This window comes from Corvus cornix, chromosome 11, assembly GCF_000738735.6.
Source record: "Corvus cornix cornix isolate S_Up_H32 chromosome 11, ASM73873v5, whole genome shotgun sequence".
NCBI lineage: Eukaryota > Metazoa > Chordata > Aves > Passeriformes > Corvidae > Corvus > Corvus cornix.
In genome coordinates this window covers 12,649,920-12,664,003 of record NC_046341.1, presented here as the reverse complement: position 1 = coordinate 12,664,003, position 14,084 = coordinate 12,649,920, and the positions used below count along the sequence as shown (strand labels likewise).

Here is a 14,084-nt window from a genome sequence, read left to right as displayed (position 1 = left end):
AATATGGCACAAAAACATACTTTGTTAGTCACGTTTAGGACCTTTGCCTAATCTTGAAAACTCTGATTATTCCCTTATGGTTGTCAGGTTTATAGTTGATAAGCTGGTAAAGAATTAAGCTAGTTTAGGTTGTCATGCTGATTCAGAAACATTACCCTTATTACTTCCTATACCTGTGTAGTACTCGCTTATCTTGTGCTTTAAAACTGGCCAGAGGAAACACCTTCCACTTGTGGAAGACTGAGCCTGACAAGGTAGAAGGGGTATTATTCACTATGCAAATGTTATATTATACTTGTTTCCTGCTCTGCAGGGAAATTATTTGTTGGGGAGTCCTCATTCCAATGTTAGCAATGTTAGCTCCTTTGGAAGCAGCTTTATCATTAGGAGCAGTTAGAAGTTTTGTTTAAAATAGGAAGTATATCTATTTTGAGTTTCTGTAAATGAAGGAATTCTAAAGACTTTTGAAAGGATGCAGGAAAACTTCTAGTTTCATAAGTATTTTCTTTCCAGTGACAGAGTATCCTTGTTCATCTTCCTTGTGATTTCAAAAATTGCTTGTGTTCGTAACAGTGTAATACACTACTAAAGCAGAAAGGATTAGCATGAAACCAAAACTAAGAATGCATTTGTGACCAATTCTCTCTAACGTGTAAATGCCTGAAAGCTCAGCATGCGTTGTTCTCCTGTCAGCATAGGAAACTGGGTGCAGTGTGCTGGGTGTTCTGTCCTGACATGGCAAGGGCAACAGTGCGTGCTCCAGCTTGCCTGTGAGAGCAGCTCTTGGTTATGTGCTTATCCTGGAATCCAGTAGGCAATTAGTAACTGCTGAGAGATCGCTGGCATCTAATTTGGAAGTTTGTAGTAAGATCAGAAATGTCCTGCAGCAGCATGTGATTTGAGGGAGAGGGGGAAGGACGCTTGGTAAAATGCAAAACGGTGGGTCGTGAACAAATGTACTGCCTTTGGCATAAGTGGAAAAGCACAGGAAACTTGCTGCAGTACATGGCGGTGTTTTAAGGTTCAGGGTACAGACATCACACAGAATGCCCCAGTCTCTGTGGCAGAAAATGATGCTTTAGAGCAAACTTGAAAATTTCAGATTTGAGGGTTCACCTTAATTGCAAAACTTTGTAGTCAAGGTAACAATTAAACTTTTTTTTAGAAAATTACCAGTAAACAAATAAAAGCATGCACCCTCTGCAGTTCTTACTGTTGGCTTGAAAAGTACCAAGGAAGTTTTTATTCTTCCCTCTTAGAAGCTACAGTCAGTACTTTTCATGTCTTGGATACATTACCTTCTACAAACCTATGTTCAGCATTAAGGAGGAGAGGTGGATGGGACAGTGATTCCCTTGCTCTCTGTAGTTAGGCAGCAGTGCTGCACACTGCCAGTTTCCATTCTGGAATTGTGCTTTTCCCAACCCTGAGCTAATGGATTGTAGGAGAGTGTCTAACCCCTCTGTGCCAAAGAAAAGAGAGAAAAGCATGGGAAGATGAACAATGAGAAAGTAGAACTTAAGAAATGCTGTTTTATGAACTCCCTCCAGCCTCTTGTTGAGAAATTATATTGAAAGATATTACTCATAACTTACGTGGAAATACATGATTTGGGATACTGAGCGAAATAACATTTAAGGGAAAGTGTGAATAGGTACAGAAAAATACTGGCTGCTCTCCTCAGAGCGTGTTGGTGTTGTTACTGTGTTGTCTTGTCCTCGGATTGTATCAGTCAGAAAGGGCAGACTTTCAGAATTCTCCTCAGAGTTCAGAAAAACCTTCTCCAGCTTTCTTTTCCCAGACTTTGTAACTGTCTCCTCCCCTCCTTGTGCATTTCTAGCACAAAGCAGTCCTCGCTTGTGTTTTGTTCATGAGTTTTCCCTGCAGCTCTCACAACCTGTCTGTGAGCCTGCCTGTCTTGTGAGTCATCAGATCTCCTTTGATCACATTTCTTCTTGTTTCGTTTATCTCCATGCTTATTTCAATTTAATTTTATACCGATACTATCTCATTATGGGAAGTGGTTTTTTAGCATGCTTGCTATGAATGATGTACTGTAGTAAAAGATTGCAATATAACTTTAAGTACTGGCAGGATTTTTCAGTTGGCTGCCAAAGCAGGAGATGTCTGAAAAGCAGAAATGTCAGCAGTGGCCATTGAAATGTAAATTAAATGCTTAATGTGACCTTTCTGTGAGTGTTTGGGTCTCTTGTTCTTTCTCCCCTTCTCAGCCGTGTGCACATCACTGAAGCGACATTAAATCACCTAGGCAAAGCTTATGAAGTAGAAGAAGGGAATGGACACCTAAGGGATCCTTACCTTGAATCCATGAATATCAAAACCTACTTAGTGGTCGATCCAAGGGTATGTATGTGTTTTTTAAACATATATATATTTGTTCAAGTATATACACACATTATAAGATCATAGGTTTCTGTGGTGCATACAGTTTTTCATTCAGGAACAGAATTTAAGTGTGGTGTGAGTCATCTGAGCAGCTTGGATTTGGGGGTTCAGATCTGAAAGGACATCCTGCTTTTTTATGACATGCCTATTACATTGAAGGTAGCAAGTGTTATGCTGAAACCTCTTATGTGACCCACTTAGAGTAAAAACACATATTTAATTATTTGTGTGAAATGTCTCAAAAACCCAGTTCAAAAGGTGAGGATGAAGGAATGAAAGAATACCTGTTCTAACTGGCCACTTCCAGCTAAAACATTCCCTGTAAAATAGCATCAGACATCTCCCTCACTATCTGAAAAGTAAGATTCACCTTCTTTTCAGGGTGTGAAGTTAGCAACTGTGGGTTGCTCCTTTAGAGCCTGGTAACTACAAACACCTGGAGTATTGCTATTTTGAATTGGCTTGTGGTTGATGAGTAAAATGTTTCAAATGAAAAAGGAATGCACATGAGAAACTTCTTTCCGTCCTGATCTTTACAGGAAGGAACAGCATAGAGCCACTTTTAATTAGCAAGAAATCAATCTCATCTTGGTTACGTTTTTCAGTACTGCAACCCTCCCCCAGCTGCACACAGCACATACTATCAGAATGAGGACCTATGTCCATTAAAATGGTCTCTGCTCCCTTGAAGATACTTGTGAAATGTTAGAGAATTACCAGTTGTCTCGGTTTATTCTGTAGTTTTAGCTTCCCTGTAGTTCTTCAAGGGTATTGCTGTACACCCCATCTGTACTGCCTGACTCAGCACCTGTGACACAGGGGTATAATCTAATGTGGAGTCTGTAATTTGTGGGATCTTCTAACCACTGTTTGATACACCCCAGCTCAGGTATTTGGAACCTTTTCCCCCTGCTGTAGTGCTGACTGCAAGGAAACTGTATGTGTTTGTAAGATCCTGTGAGTCCTTGCATCACTGAAAATAAACCTGGAAGTTCGACTGGTGCGGTGTTGCAAGTGAAGGCTCGTAAAGGCAGCTGAAGCAATTCATTGTGTATGCTGTGACTTGTTTTAGCTCGCATTAATTAACTGAGATAAAGGAATTGAGGTTGGCTGACATGTTGCTGATGTGTTCAGAGTCCTACTAAACAGCGAGATTTTATAGTCTTAAACTACTCAGTACACAGAGCTTCAGTTTTTTTGTAATTTGTCTGAATTTCTGGTTTCTCCATGAGTGTGTTTTCTTTCTGTTAGTCCAAACAATGCCTATCAAACAATCATCTCCCTAAAACTCGAGTTAACGACGGGCTGAAGATGCGCGCGTCCGTGAGGATGACGCGGTACCTGGAGTCCTGGGGAGCAGCCAGGCCCTTCGCCCACCTCAACCACAGGGAGAGCGTCAGCAGCGACTCTTCCAGTTCCCAAGGCAGGCGAAGGAAGGTGAGGCTTCGAGTGGTTAATGGCAACCTGCAATTACAAACTGCTCCTGGTGTCTACGGTGTGAAACTCAAAACCTGATGTGATTTTTGTGGCTGAATGTCTGCTCGTACCCTCGGTGTTCAGTGTGCACACAGAGCTGAGAGGGTATCTGTGCAACATCTCTTTCTGTCTGGACTGAACCATATTCAGACTGTTAATCTCTCTAGCATACTATAATCATATTATAACTTCAGAGCAAAACTATCTATTTTTCCTATCATTTTTCCATCTTGAGATCCTGCCTGCTACATGGGGCTTTATAAAAAAAAGATAGATGCACTCAATACTTACTTGAAATGTATAGAAAATAAATAGGCCCTCCACATGCTCTCCCTGCAACTGGATTTTGTCAGTAAAGAATTTTTAAGATCAAAAATTCTCAAGGTTTTTAAGATTTCAAAACACAAGAAAACTAATTTTTCCTTCCATCTGCCCTTCCTGAAAGCTGGAAGTAGGAGATGTGCATGCTTTTAGGTGTGGTTCTGGAGCCACAGCTGTAGTAAATTTTAATTTACTACATCCATTCAGGTGTGGAAGTGGTTTTCAGTCTGCTTGCCTCTGCTGGTGCTTGCTTAGTTATTCTAGTGTGTAGAGAAAAATGGGAGGGAAGATCTGTTTACTTGTTTTCTATCAATCATTTTTTTTCAGAAAACACTCACTTCTCATTTGTTAAAGCAGAAAACATTGCTGGAAAGGGTTGATTTTTATAAACTTTTCTATTTGAGAATGATTCTTGATTTTTTAAAAATTTTTGAATAAAAATGGTTTTGGCAGTTTCTTGATGTTTGTTTTCCATAGTTGTTTGCAATTCAAAGAGTGTGTAACTTATTCTTAATTCCTATTTTATTTAGGAAATACCTTTGTGTTCTACTGGGCGCCAGAGAACTTCTGATAGGTTTGTCAAGTACCTTCTTTTCTTTTTTTTGTGCTTGTGTGCTTCTCTTGCAGTTCAGTGTGCTGTAAGCATGTGATCATTTGGTTGATTAATCACTGTGTGTATGGTAGTCCTGCCTTAGAAAGGTTAAGCTAAATCTTTGGCCTTTAGAAGATTTCTCAGCTCATGTTTGTTATTGTTAGCAGACTCTAAAAGGAGCTTCCCCCCTCCTTGTCTTACTGGCCCCTCAGTCATTCAGATTCCATTTTGCTTGCTGGGCTGCAGCAGGGTGGAAGGGAATTGGGAAGGGAGAGCCCCAAAGAGCAGTGGAAAGATTTGGGTTTGGTTAGTGTTATTAATGTTTGCCATTACAATGTGATAAAGAATTGGCACTTACAAGGCTGCCTATAGCATTGAGTTAAATAAGGAGCTGATTTTCCCTTGTGGAACATTCCCTCAGATTGTCAAAATGCTGTCTTGAAAAGTGCATTATTTGAGTAACTAGAGAAATACTTAGTAAAGTACTCATGGGTGTATGTTTTAATCAGTATGGCACATTCTGGTTTGACTTTTCCCTGGAAGCTTGCCCCACTGTGTGCTGAGAAAGTGTGCTCTGTACCCATTACTTGTTTCTGAGTAGCATTTGTCACACAGACTTCATTTCATCCTCAGAAATTCATCTCAGAAGGGAAGGATAGAGGAAGATATTTATGATGAAATGATGTCAACCATTGAAGGCCTCAGTTCAACTAAGTATGCAGTGCTTAAATTTTTTCTTCATCTTTTCTTTGAGATTAACCTGCATTCTCAATTTAGGCCTAGATCTAAAATTTACTTTTGCAAAATGAAGAATCATCAGGATTTTTGTCTTGCCCTTTTTTTGGTCTTTGTTTTTTACTTAGTTTCTTTTTCGATTTAATTTGAATATGAGAGTTACTGCACTATTATAGCAAGCTGGTGATCAGTCTTGCTGTTCAATGTGGTGTGGCACTATGAATTAGGAAAATCATTGCTTTGTCTCTTATGAGTGTCCCAAAGTAATGAGCTGAAATGCAGTCTAGGATGGGATAGGAAATTAATGTTCATGCTTTCTTTATTAAAACAAGAAGTTTCATGAAGTGGGTGCTGTCCTGAACAAAAAAACTATGTATGAAGTCAAAATAGAGTTGCTTTAGTGTCTGGCTCACTGAAGGCAAATGGTCTGTCAGGTGCAGGTAATTCCTTTGGCAGTACATTTGCATTTAAAAGCAGACAAACAGAGAAATGCTGGTGGTTTGGTCTTTTTTTGTTTTGTTTTAATTTAAAATACAATATTTGAATTCCTAATAATGTAAAACACTGAATTTGAGAAGAAAAATTCTTTCATCTAAATTCTAGGAAGGCTGTGCCTCAGGCATTCCTAATAGGAATCTGATATTGTTAAGGGAAAGTTTTTGGAGGCTGTGAGCCCTCTCTAACATCTGCTGTTATAATTTCCTATTTGTAAGCCTTCAGGAAGGTGTGGAGTTACACATTTTTTGTGTTGCTGGCAGATGCTGCTGTCTGTGAGTGTTGTGGATCTGCCTGTCAGATGTATAAAAACATAACCACTGGTTTGTTCTGCTATGAAACATAAAGACCTTGCAGAAGCATCAAATGTGTGTTGAGAGTGGCACTCTCAGCCCATGAGCTGTGGGGTCTCAACTGCAGCGATGATTTTGTGTCTTTGTCCTTGGCTCCTTGTAACCCCTGTCTCTCTCTGGCTGCAGTCCGTGGTGTGGCAAATCAGATGACTTCTGTGGATTCTCACTGATCTTTGCAGAACCTGGTCTTGAAAAAGAGGTTGGTAAGAGCAAAATAATCCTTTTTGGTCTTTGATTTGCCCTTCAGAGCAGCATAAGGCTATGTTTGAAATTTTTCATTCTGAAACTGGATTCTGGAGGTGACTGCACATCCTAAGAGGTTTTTGGTAACTAATGGAAAGCAGATCTCATGAGTCATTTGAGCCAGTCATTCTTCCATGAGAATGTAAATTCTGAGATTAAATGAGATTGTCTCTAATCTGTGATCAAATTCTTGCCATGAGGGAGTTCGTGGGAGTTTGGCAATTTTTCTATATAAACTACTTCTCTCAAAAGTAAAGAGATTTAAAGAAGGGAAAAAAAAAAAGGATTTCTGCATCCATAATAAAAATACTTTGTTTTCTGTGGCTGTTTCATTGTAGATATAATACTGTTTGTTAGGTGCAGTGTACTTTTTCTGTTTGAATAACTGCTGTTTAATTTGCTGCCCTGTGGATTAGTTACTGGTGTGGGTCTGTACATTCACTTTAGGTTTACTTCTGTGTATGTCCTTTTTTGATAAGGATTTTGACCATGGGCATCTGTGGAGAGCTGATTTACATACTGCCTGGATTTCCCTCTAGGTTGGAAATTATCCTTTAGACTGGGCTGTTTTTCTTGAAAGATGTTCAAGTGTTTTTTTTTTGTTTTTTTTTTTTTGGGGGGTGGTGATTTTCTTTTGTTCTCTTTTAGTTCTGGATATATTTTTAATAATACAGTATAAACTTGTATATATGTGTCATCACAAAAATGTAATAAAATTAAGAAAAAACAGCCCTGAAAGTGACCCTGATGCTTTATTCTTTGTCTTTCAGTATCGCACCATTCCTATTCTAAAACTCAAGAGTTACTTTGCCTGTGCCAGTTTCGTGTTCCTCTGTATATTTGTGATCCAGATGTTTATCATGCCAAAGTAAGTGCTGGGTATTTTAATTATTTATAATTCAAGTTAACCAACAGCTAAAGTGAACCTCATGTGCGTGGAACTTTTTGGAGTTCCTGAAGGGTTACATTTCAAGAAACATACATTAATTTACTCCATGATAAAGGAGTGCATTCATGTTGTTGGCATAAGAGCCTAGACATCAGTATGAAAATAAAATAGAAATATTTCTTTATAGTACAGACAGGGAGATGGTCAGTTAAGTGAGAAATATTATTTTATAAGAACAGTTGGCTGTAAGGACATTGAGCAGTAGAAAGATGGGGTTTAGCTGGTTAAACTCTGCTCAGTGATCCTTTTCTGTAGAGCTACAAAGAGCTACTTTGAGCTGCTTCTCACACCTCCGAGAAAGCAGATGATGGATAATTCTGAAGTTTATGGCACGTTTGTTTTTTGTGGCTGTTGCAGTGCAGTTTCCATGTGGTTTATGCACACGGCAGCGGCTCAGGCCAACAGGAGCAGAATCTCTGAAAGCAGTGGTTGTGTAACAGAGCAACCATAACCTGTGTGATGTTGTGGTCATTCAGTGCTATTTGAAGAAAAATCATATTTAAACTTGGTTTGTTTAGTGCTTTCTTCTTCTGTTTAGAACTGCAAAACTGGGAATCTCCTTTGGAGTTGTTGCAGTCATTATTGTGCTCATTTTGTTTGTGTGCTTTGCTGAGAAATGTCTGGTAAGTTTACTTTTTAAAAACACTTCCTGTTTTCAAAAGTGGATGGATATATTTCAGCAACTTGGTCTATCTTTTAGGCTGATGAAATTTTAGTAACTTCAATAGGAGTTACAGGAGCCTTGAACCTCAGGTTACCAGAAGATTCCATTGCCTGAAACAGATTTTCATGTCTGAAAATTCTCACAGGAGTTCAGAATTATTTGGGTGCAAGAATAGATGGGTAGGAGGGAGGAGGCGTGGTTGATTTTCTTAAAATGTATTTTTATTTTTATGTTGGTCATTAATAGTAATTTTGGTTGTAAATACTGTTACTTTCTGTACTGGAAACAATATTGAAACAAGTTGGAACAGAAGATCAGTTTTCATAATAATTTATGAAGTGTAGTGAAAATTACAAACAAATGAATAATTTATTGGCAACAATTTCATAGCTGTTAGAATTCCAAATTCACCATTACATCAATTAGGACACTTTGCACTTGTAGTTCCTTTTTCTTTGCATTATTAAACACATGAAATTACTGTTTAAAAATATACAGTGACAGAGAGGGCCCATAGTGATGGAGAGTCCAATGATACAAAGTAAAAAAAAAAATCTTCAATTCAAGAGAACTGCCTGGGGGCAGGGTGGGGAGAGGGAAGGGATTTTAGAGAAGGGATTTTAGAATGTTCCTTGCACTCATCAAACCTGCACTGTGCCAGAGCGAGGGTGAGAGAGAAGTCTGAGGTGCTGCTGAGGACAGGCACCACCACTGCACTGCAGCATCCCAGGGTGGGGATGGAGCTCTCCCAGCAGAGAAACGGTCTCTTACAGAGCCACGTTCAAGCTGTGTAAAGGGGAAAGAAAAAATAGGAGAAAACTGCACTCAGGACATGGGATAAAGATTTATGATTCATTTAATACTATGGTTAGACAGATATATGGATCTTATGTATGTATGGTATTTATATATATATATAGATGGATTTTTGCATACATGTCTGTAGAGAGAGAGGTGTGTGTACATGCATTCAGGTGTTTTTTCTACATGTGTAGAAACACATGGAGAAAACAGAAAATTCCAAGACTGCAGTTGCATCAGACTTGAGTTTTATGCTAGGAGTGTTTTGGTGCAGTATCACGGAATAATGCTTGCAGTCATTAAAATTATATGCTTTACTGAATGTTCTTCTCTACAGCAACAATTGGAGGATATGGGGATGGCAAGAATGGGGACTGCCTATGGTTGGTTTTGATTTAGTAATCTGAAAATGTAGTTCCAAATATAACATTTTAGCTCTATAACTAAAAAAATACAAATTTTTTACTGAGTTTTTATTTACTTTTCTCTAGAACTTTCAAACAGGTCATAATTCTGTATTTTTAAAGCAAAATTTAGAAAATTTTAGCACCCAACCCCATTGAAGAAAGGAAGCATTGTCTCTGTTTTCAGTTGGGGAAAGGTGTTAAACATTGACTCTGAATGACAAGATTCAAAGCTCTAAATTAGAATTCCAGTGAAGGCTCTTGACACTCTCCTGTAGCAAAAAGGTCAGCTTTATATTTAGAAATATTTCTTCCCCTGTATCAAACTGTTATCTGTTACTGAAATGAATTAATTTTGTTTACAGAAGTGCTGCTCAGATCAGTGGCCTTTCCTGCGCCATCTGTGTGCTGTCTCAGAAAAGGTGGAAACAATGCCTTTGCTTAGGCTTCCTTTAGCAGTCATCACTATAGCTGCCTTGCTGATTATAGCCATTTTTAATATGGTAAGTAATCACATTAATTGATGAATTTATTGTAACATGCACAGTTTAAGTAACTTCCTGTATTCTTTTCATGAAGTACCAGTTTTTGCTGCTTTTTCTAATGCTGATTTGCAACGAGTTGATTTCCACAGGGATAGTGCATGATGTCAAGTAAAAGCACCCAGTCTGTAGAACTGAAAGTACATGTAGATAGATTTCAGTTCTAGTTTGCACCACCTTTTCTTGTTTTCAAGATGGCACTTATAAAAACTCCTGATTGTAACCCTCATCACTAAGATGGTGTTCCTTTTTTAATGTGGCTTTAAAGGTTTGGCTGTGGCAGGCAGCACTTCAAGCAGTTCTCTGTGGTATTTGCACTCACTAGCAGTAATGTAGATGAGGGAGGGCTCTTTGAAAAGCAAAGGCGTTGAGGATAGTTACTGCTGGAGTAAGATGGAAATGGCATCTGTTTTATAAATTTAGTTTGAATAGTGTATTGCACCTGGGGTATGTACCTTTGAATAACTGTGCTGTGTTTTTTATTTAAACAAGCTCTGTGTGTTAACAGTTCCACCTAACTGATAGTTAACTACTAAAACTGATGTCCTCCTGATCCTTTGTGTTTGTTTGCCTTGCCATTCTTCTGATTCCACAGGGAGTTCATTCTGAAAGCAATACTGCAGAAAATGCTTAATTTTCTTTTGTAGGGTCTTTTTTCCGCTGGCTTAGGTCCTTGAATTGACTCACAGTGGTGTCATGTGAACACCACCAGAGGCAGCTTGAAAGAAAACAGGAACAGCAGCTGTGAAACTGGGGGATGAGACAAAACCACATGTTTGTGCCAGATAGCTGCTAGATTAACACAGCCATAATGTAAAACTTTACCCCCAATCAGAAAATAAGTAAATTTTAACCTTCTTGCAGCTTGTGTGTGCAGATATGTTTAATACAACTACATGGGATGCCATTGTAGTTCAACATTTATTCAGTAGCACTGAAAAGACAACCAGATCAGCACTCTGTATAATACATGGAGAAAAAACTTAAAATCAGTGACTATCTGCTAGCACATTTGTATGGTGGTTTTGTTGATGTGTTTTGTTTTGTGGTTTTTTTCCCTCCTCTCCAATAAATCAAGACTACTGAAAAGAACAAACCTGCCAACTTTACTGGATCAAATGACCTGTGTGCTACCACAAATGTGAGTAGAGTACCATCTTAATTTCTAGGATTAAAATGAAATGAGTCTTGGATGGTGGGTATAGAATCATAGAACATCCTGGGTCAGAAGGGACCCACAAAGATCATCAAAGTCCAACTCCTATCATATAGATGGATGGCCGTATTTTGATATATTTTCTTTTTATTTATAAAGTTAGGGGTTTTTTTAATTGTTGAACAAGACTTGCTCATGACACAAGGCAGTTATAAGGGATATTTTCTGTTGTTATATATGGCTTTCCTGTGCATCCTGTAGGGATTTGCAGAAGTCTGGAGTACTCATGTATAAAACTGAAGTTTTGGTTTATTTTGATCTCTCAGCATATTTGAAAGGTATTCTCTAGCATTTCTGTAAAGCTAAATTCAGCATAATACACAAAAGCATAATACCCTTATTATTTCTAAGGGTTTCACTTGTTATGTCTTTAATTCCAAAGTAGTATTCTGTTTTGAGTTCATCCAAGTGTTTGGGATGCTCCTTTGCTACCTGGCCATCCCTTTAGATGATGGACATATTTTTGAATGATGTGCAGCAGGTTGTGTGAGGAGTCTTTCATTCACGTGCTTATGACAAATCCTAAGTTACACATATGAAATGCACATTGTATTCATCTGGTAATTTTTTATTCTTGCATGTTTGTAAATCAGACTTTTGGAAACACAACTCATTCCTGCGTTGAGGAAACAGTAAGTAGTGAGTGCATCTTATTTGAAAGCCAGATCTTTGAATGTCATGTATATTACTGCCAAGTGGCAGGTTCTGTTGCTCTATAAAAAGTAGCTTTTTTAGGTATCTGACAGCAGAAAATTTCTTTATGATATCAAGATTATTCAGCTGCTGTTGTTGTGCTGAGTAAAGTATGGCTTTGCAGTTTTTTGAAATTTCAGACTTAAAAGTAGGTCTAAAGCTCTAAGGAAAAAACCAGCAGAACAGGGTGATGACAATGTTTGAGTCTGAAAGGTGAGAGCTGTACTTGCAAGTGTCCCAGGAAAGTGTTTTTATAGAGTGAAAGGGCTTAAGTGGCTGGCAGACCTCTGTTGGTGTTCTCTACATAGTGGTTCCTTTTTCAGAGGTTTGGCTTGAGGGGAGAGTGTTTGTTTTCTTTTGGAGGTAGACTCAGTGTCTTTAGGATGACAGTGTTGGTATCATGTGTTATATATGGGCTCTGATTAGGAATTGCCTCATAAATTGTTCTGGTTTCATTCACTTTAGCAGAAATGTTAACTGTTTAGCCAAGAATCTCACAGTTCTGTGGCAGGTCTGTATTATTATAGGTGGGAAAACTGTGCTTTGTGCGTAAAGAGAACTGAATTCTTGAGGAGCAGAGTTGCTTGTAGAATAAAGTATGGCAGTTCAGCACCTCACACCTGTGCCCAGGCTGCAGGGAGCAATCCTGTCTACACCTGGTACCATGTTTGGTGCTGCCAGCTGCATGCTGACCTTGGACACCATGACTGAACTGGGATTCCCCTGGAAAAGTGCTCAGTAATTCCACAATAGGGATAGTGGCCATAGCTTGATAATGCTTTTTAGCATCAAAGTTCTTATGAAGGAGCAGTGTCTAAGGCTGGATAACCAGTCACAGTCTTCACATGTTACTGGGGTAGGAGGTGGGAATGTGGTATCTGCTTAAGGTTACAATGGGAAAGCACAGTCAAAATAGGATTAGAATGCTGGACTTGTTGGTTTAGAGCTGGTTTACTGGACTATGACCTACTTTAGATTAGTCTTGAACTTTAAATAAATAATTGCTTAAATTAATAAACTTCAGGAGATAAATTCTCAATGCTTCAGTTTTTATCTGACACTGCTTACTTATTTTGATGTTCTTCTGTTTAAATATTTTTGTTTACCCATAACAAATTTTAAAAGTAAACTAAAATCAATATTAAGTTTATCCTTTTAGTGCCATTAAAAATAAAGCTTTAAGTGACTGTAATTTCTTTGTTTTAAATTGTAGTGACCATGAATCCAGAACATTTGCTGTGGTTTGAACAGCTCTTAGACATAGGTTCTGAATAATGCAAAGGCTCTTTAAATTCCTCTTTTACAGTATTATGCTTACTGCTGTATATTGGGGTTCATAGCCTGCTCGGTATTCCTTCAAATGAGCTTCGAACTCAAAGTTCTCCTCCTGTCCATTGCTGTGACTGTCTACCTCATCATTTTTAATACCCTTCAGCACAAAGACTTCTATGGCAACAGTACAAGGTGCACTGTAAAGTTTCTTTTCCTTTAATGTTTCATTTAAGGAGGTGTTAGATGTTTGTGCGCTTACTGGAGTATTAAATATCAAAATCATGTGAGCCAGACATTGCAAACTTTATAGAAAAGTTAACAACCTGGAAATAATATTAGGCCATTTCACCTTCTTTTTTTCTTTTTCTTTTTAAACAAAGTGTGTGTTCTCTGAAAACATTCTGTAATGTGGCTTCTGAGATCCCTGGAAGCCTTGGATTACATTAAGGACTAGGAAGTAGAATATTAATGTCATAATAAGGTTGATCTTCTGTTAAGTTATGAAGAAAAGTCTTGCTAAAAGTCTGAGGCACAAGCTGTGCTTGTGAGACCTTGGTAGTCAATAGGATGGTGAACTCTACATGTACTAACCTTACTAAGTGAAGATATTTTGAAAAATAACAGCAATTTACCTGATCTAATTGCAGAAACTGAAAATACTGAAGAGAAATCACATGCAAAGGTTTTATTGTCAATTTTTAAGTCTTTCTCAGATTCCTCAGCGTAGTTTCATAGCTGAAGATTAGAATAAGCTTATTTTGCAGGGGCTGTAGCCTGTCAGCACACCTTAAAAAAGCTTGTGTGAACTTAATCACTCATATGATGAGAATTTAGTTTGCATTTGTGAAAATTAATAGATGTGATAAGACTGATCTTACTATGAAAAATATGTGGTGACTCAGATACAGGTATGATTTTACTG

General features: G+C 38.2%; 1 protein-coding gene across 6 annotated transcripts in view; it reads left to right on the top strand.

Annotated features, from left to right (window-relative positions):
- Positions 1–14,084, top strand: part of ADCY7 (adenylate cyclase 7) — a 60,590-nt gene that overhangs the window by 39,502 nt on the left and 7,004 nt on the right. For 4 of the 6 annotated variants that reach the window (XM_010396565.2, XM_039558072.1, XM_019284140.2 and 1 more), the window contains 11 exons: positions 2,232–2,364; positions 3,658–3,843; positions 4,734–4,777; positions 5,429–5,509; positions 6,505–6,577; positions 7,392–7,489; positions 8,109–8,193; positions 9,805–9,942; positions 11,060–11,122; positions 11,791–11,829; positions 13,197–13,354. In XM_010396565.2, coding sequence (XP_010394867.1) covers positions 2,232–2,364; positions 3,658–3,843; positions 4,734–4,777; positions 5,429–5,509; positions 6,505–6,577; positions 7,392–7,489; positions 8,109–8,193; positions 9,805–9,942; positions 11,060–11,122; positions 11,791–11,829; positions 13,197–13,354 — 1,098 coding nt within the window. The remainder of the gene's footprint in view (positions 1–2,231; positions 2,365–3,657; positions 3,844–4,733; positions 4,778–5,428; positions 5,510–6,504; positions 6,578–7,391; positions 7,490–8,108; positions 8,194–9,804; positions 9,943–11,059; positions 11,123–11,790; positions 11,830–13,196; positions 13,355–14,084) is intronic. The other 2 variants (XM_019284141.2, XM_010396570.2) reach the window with 2 other exon arrangements.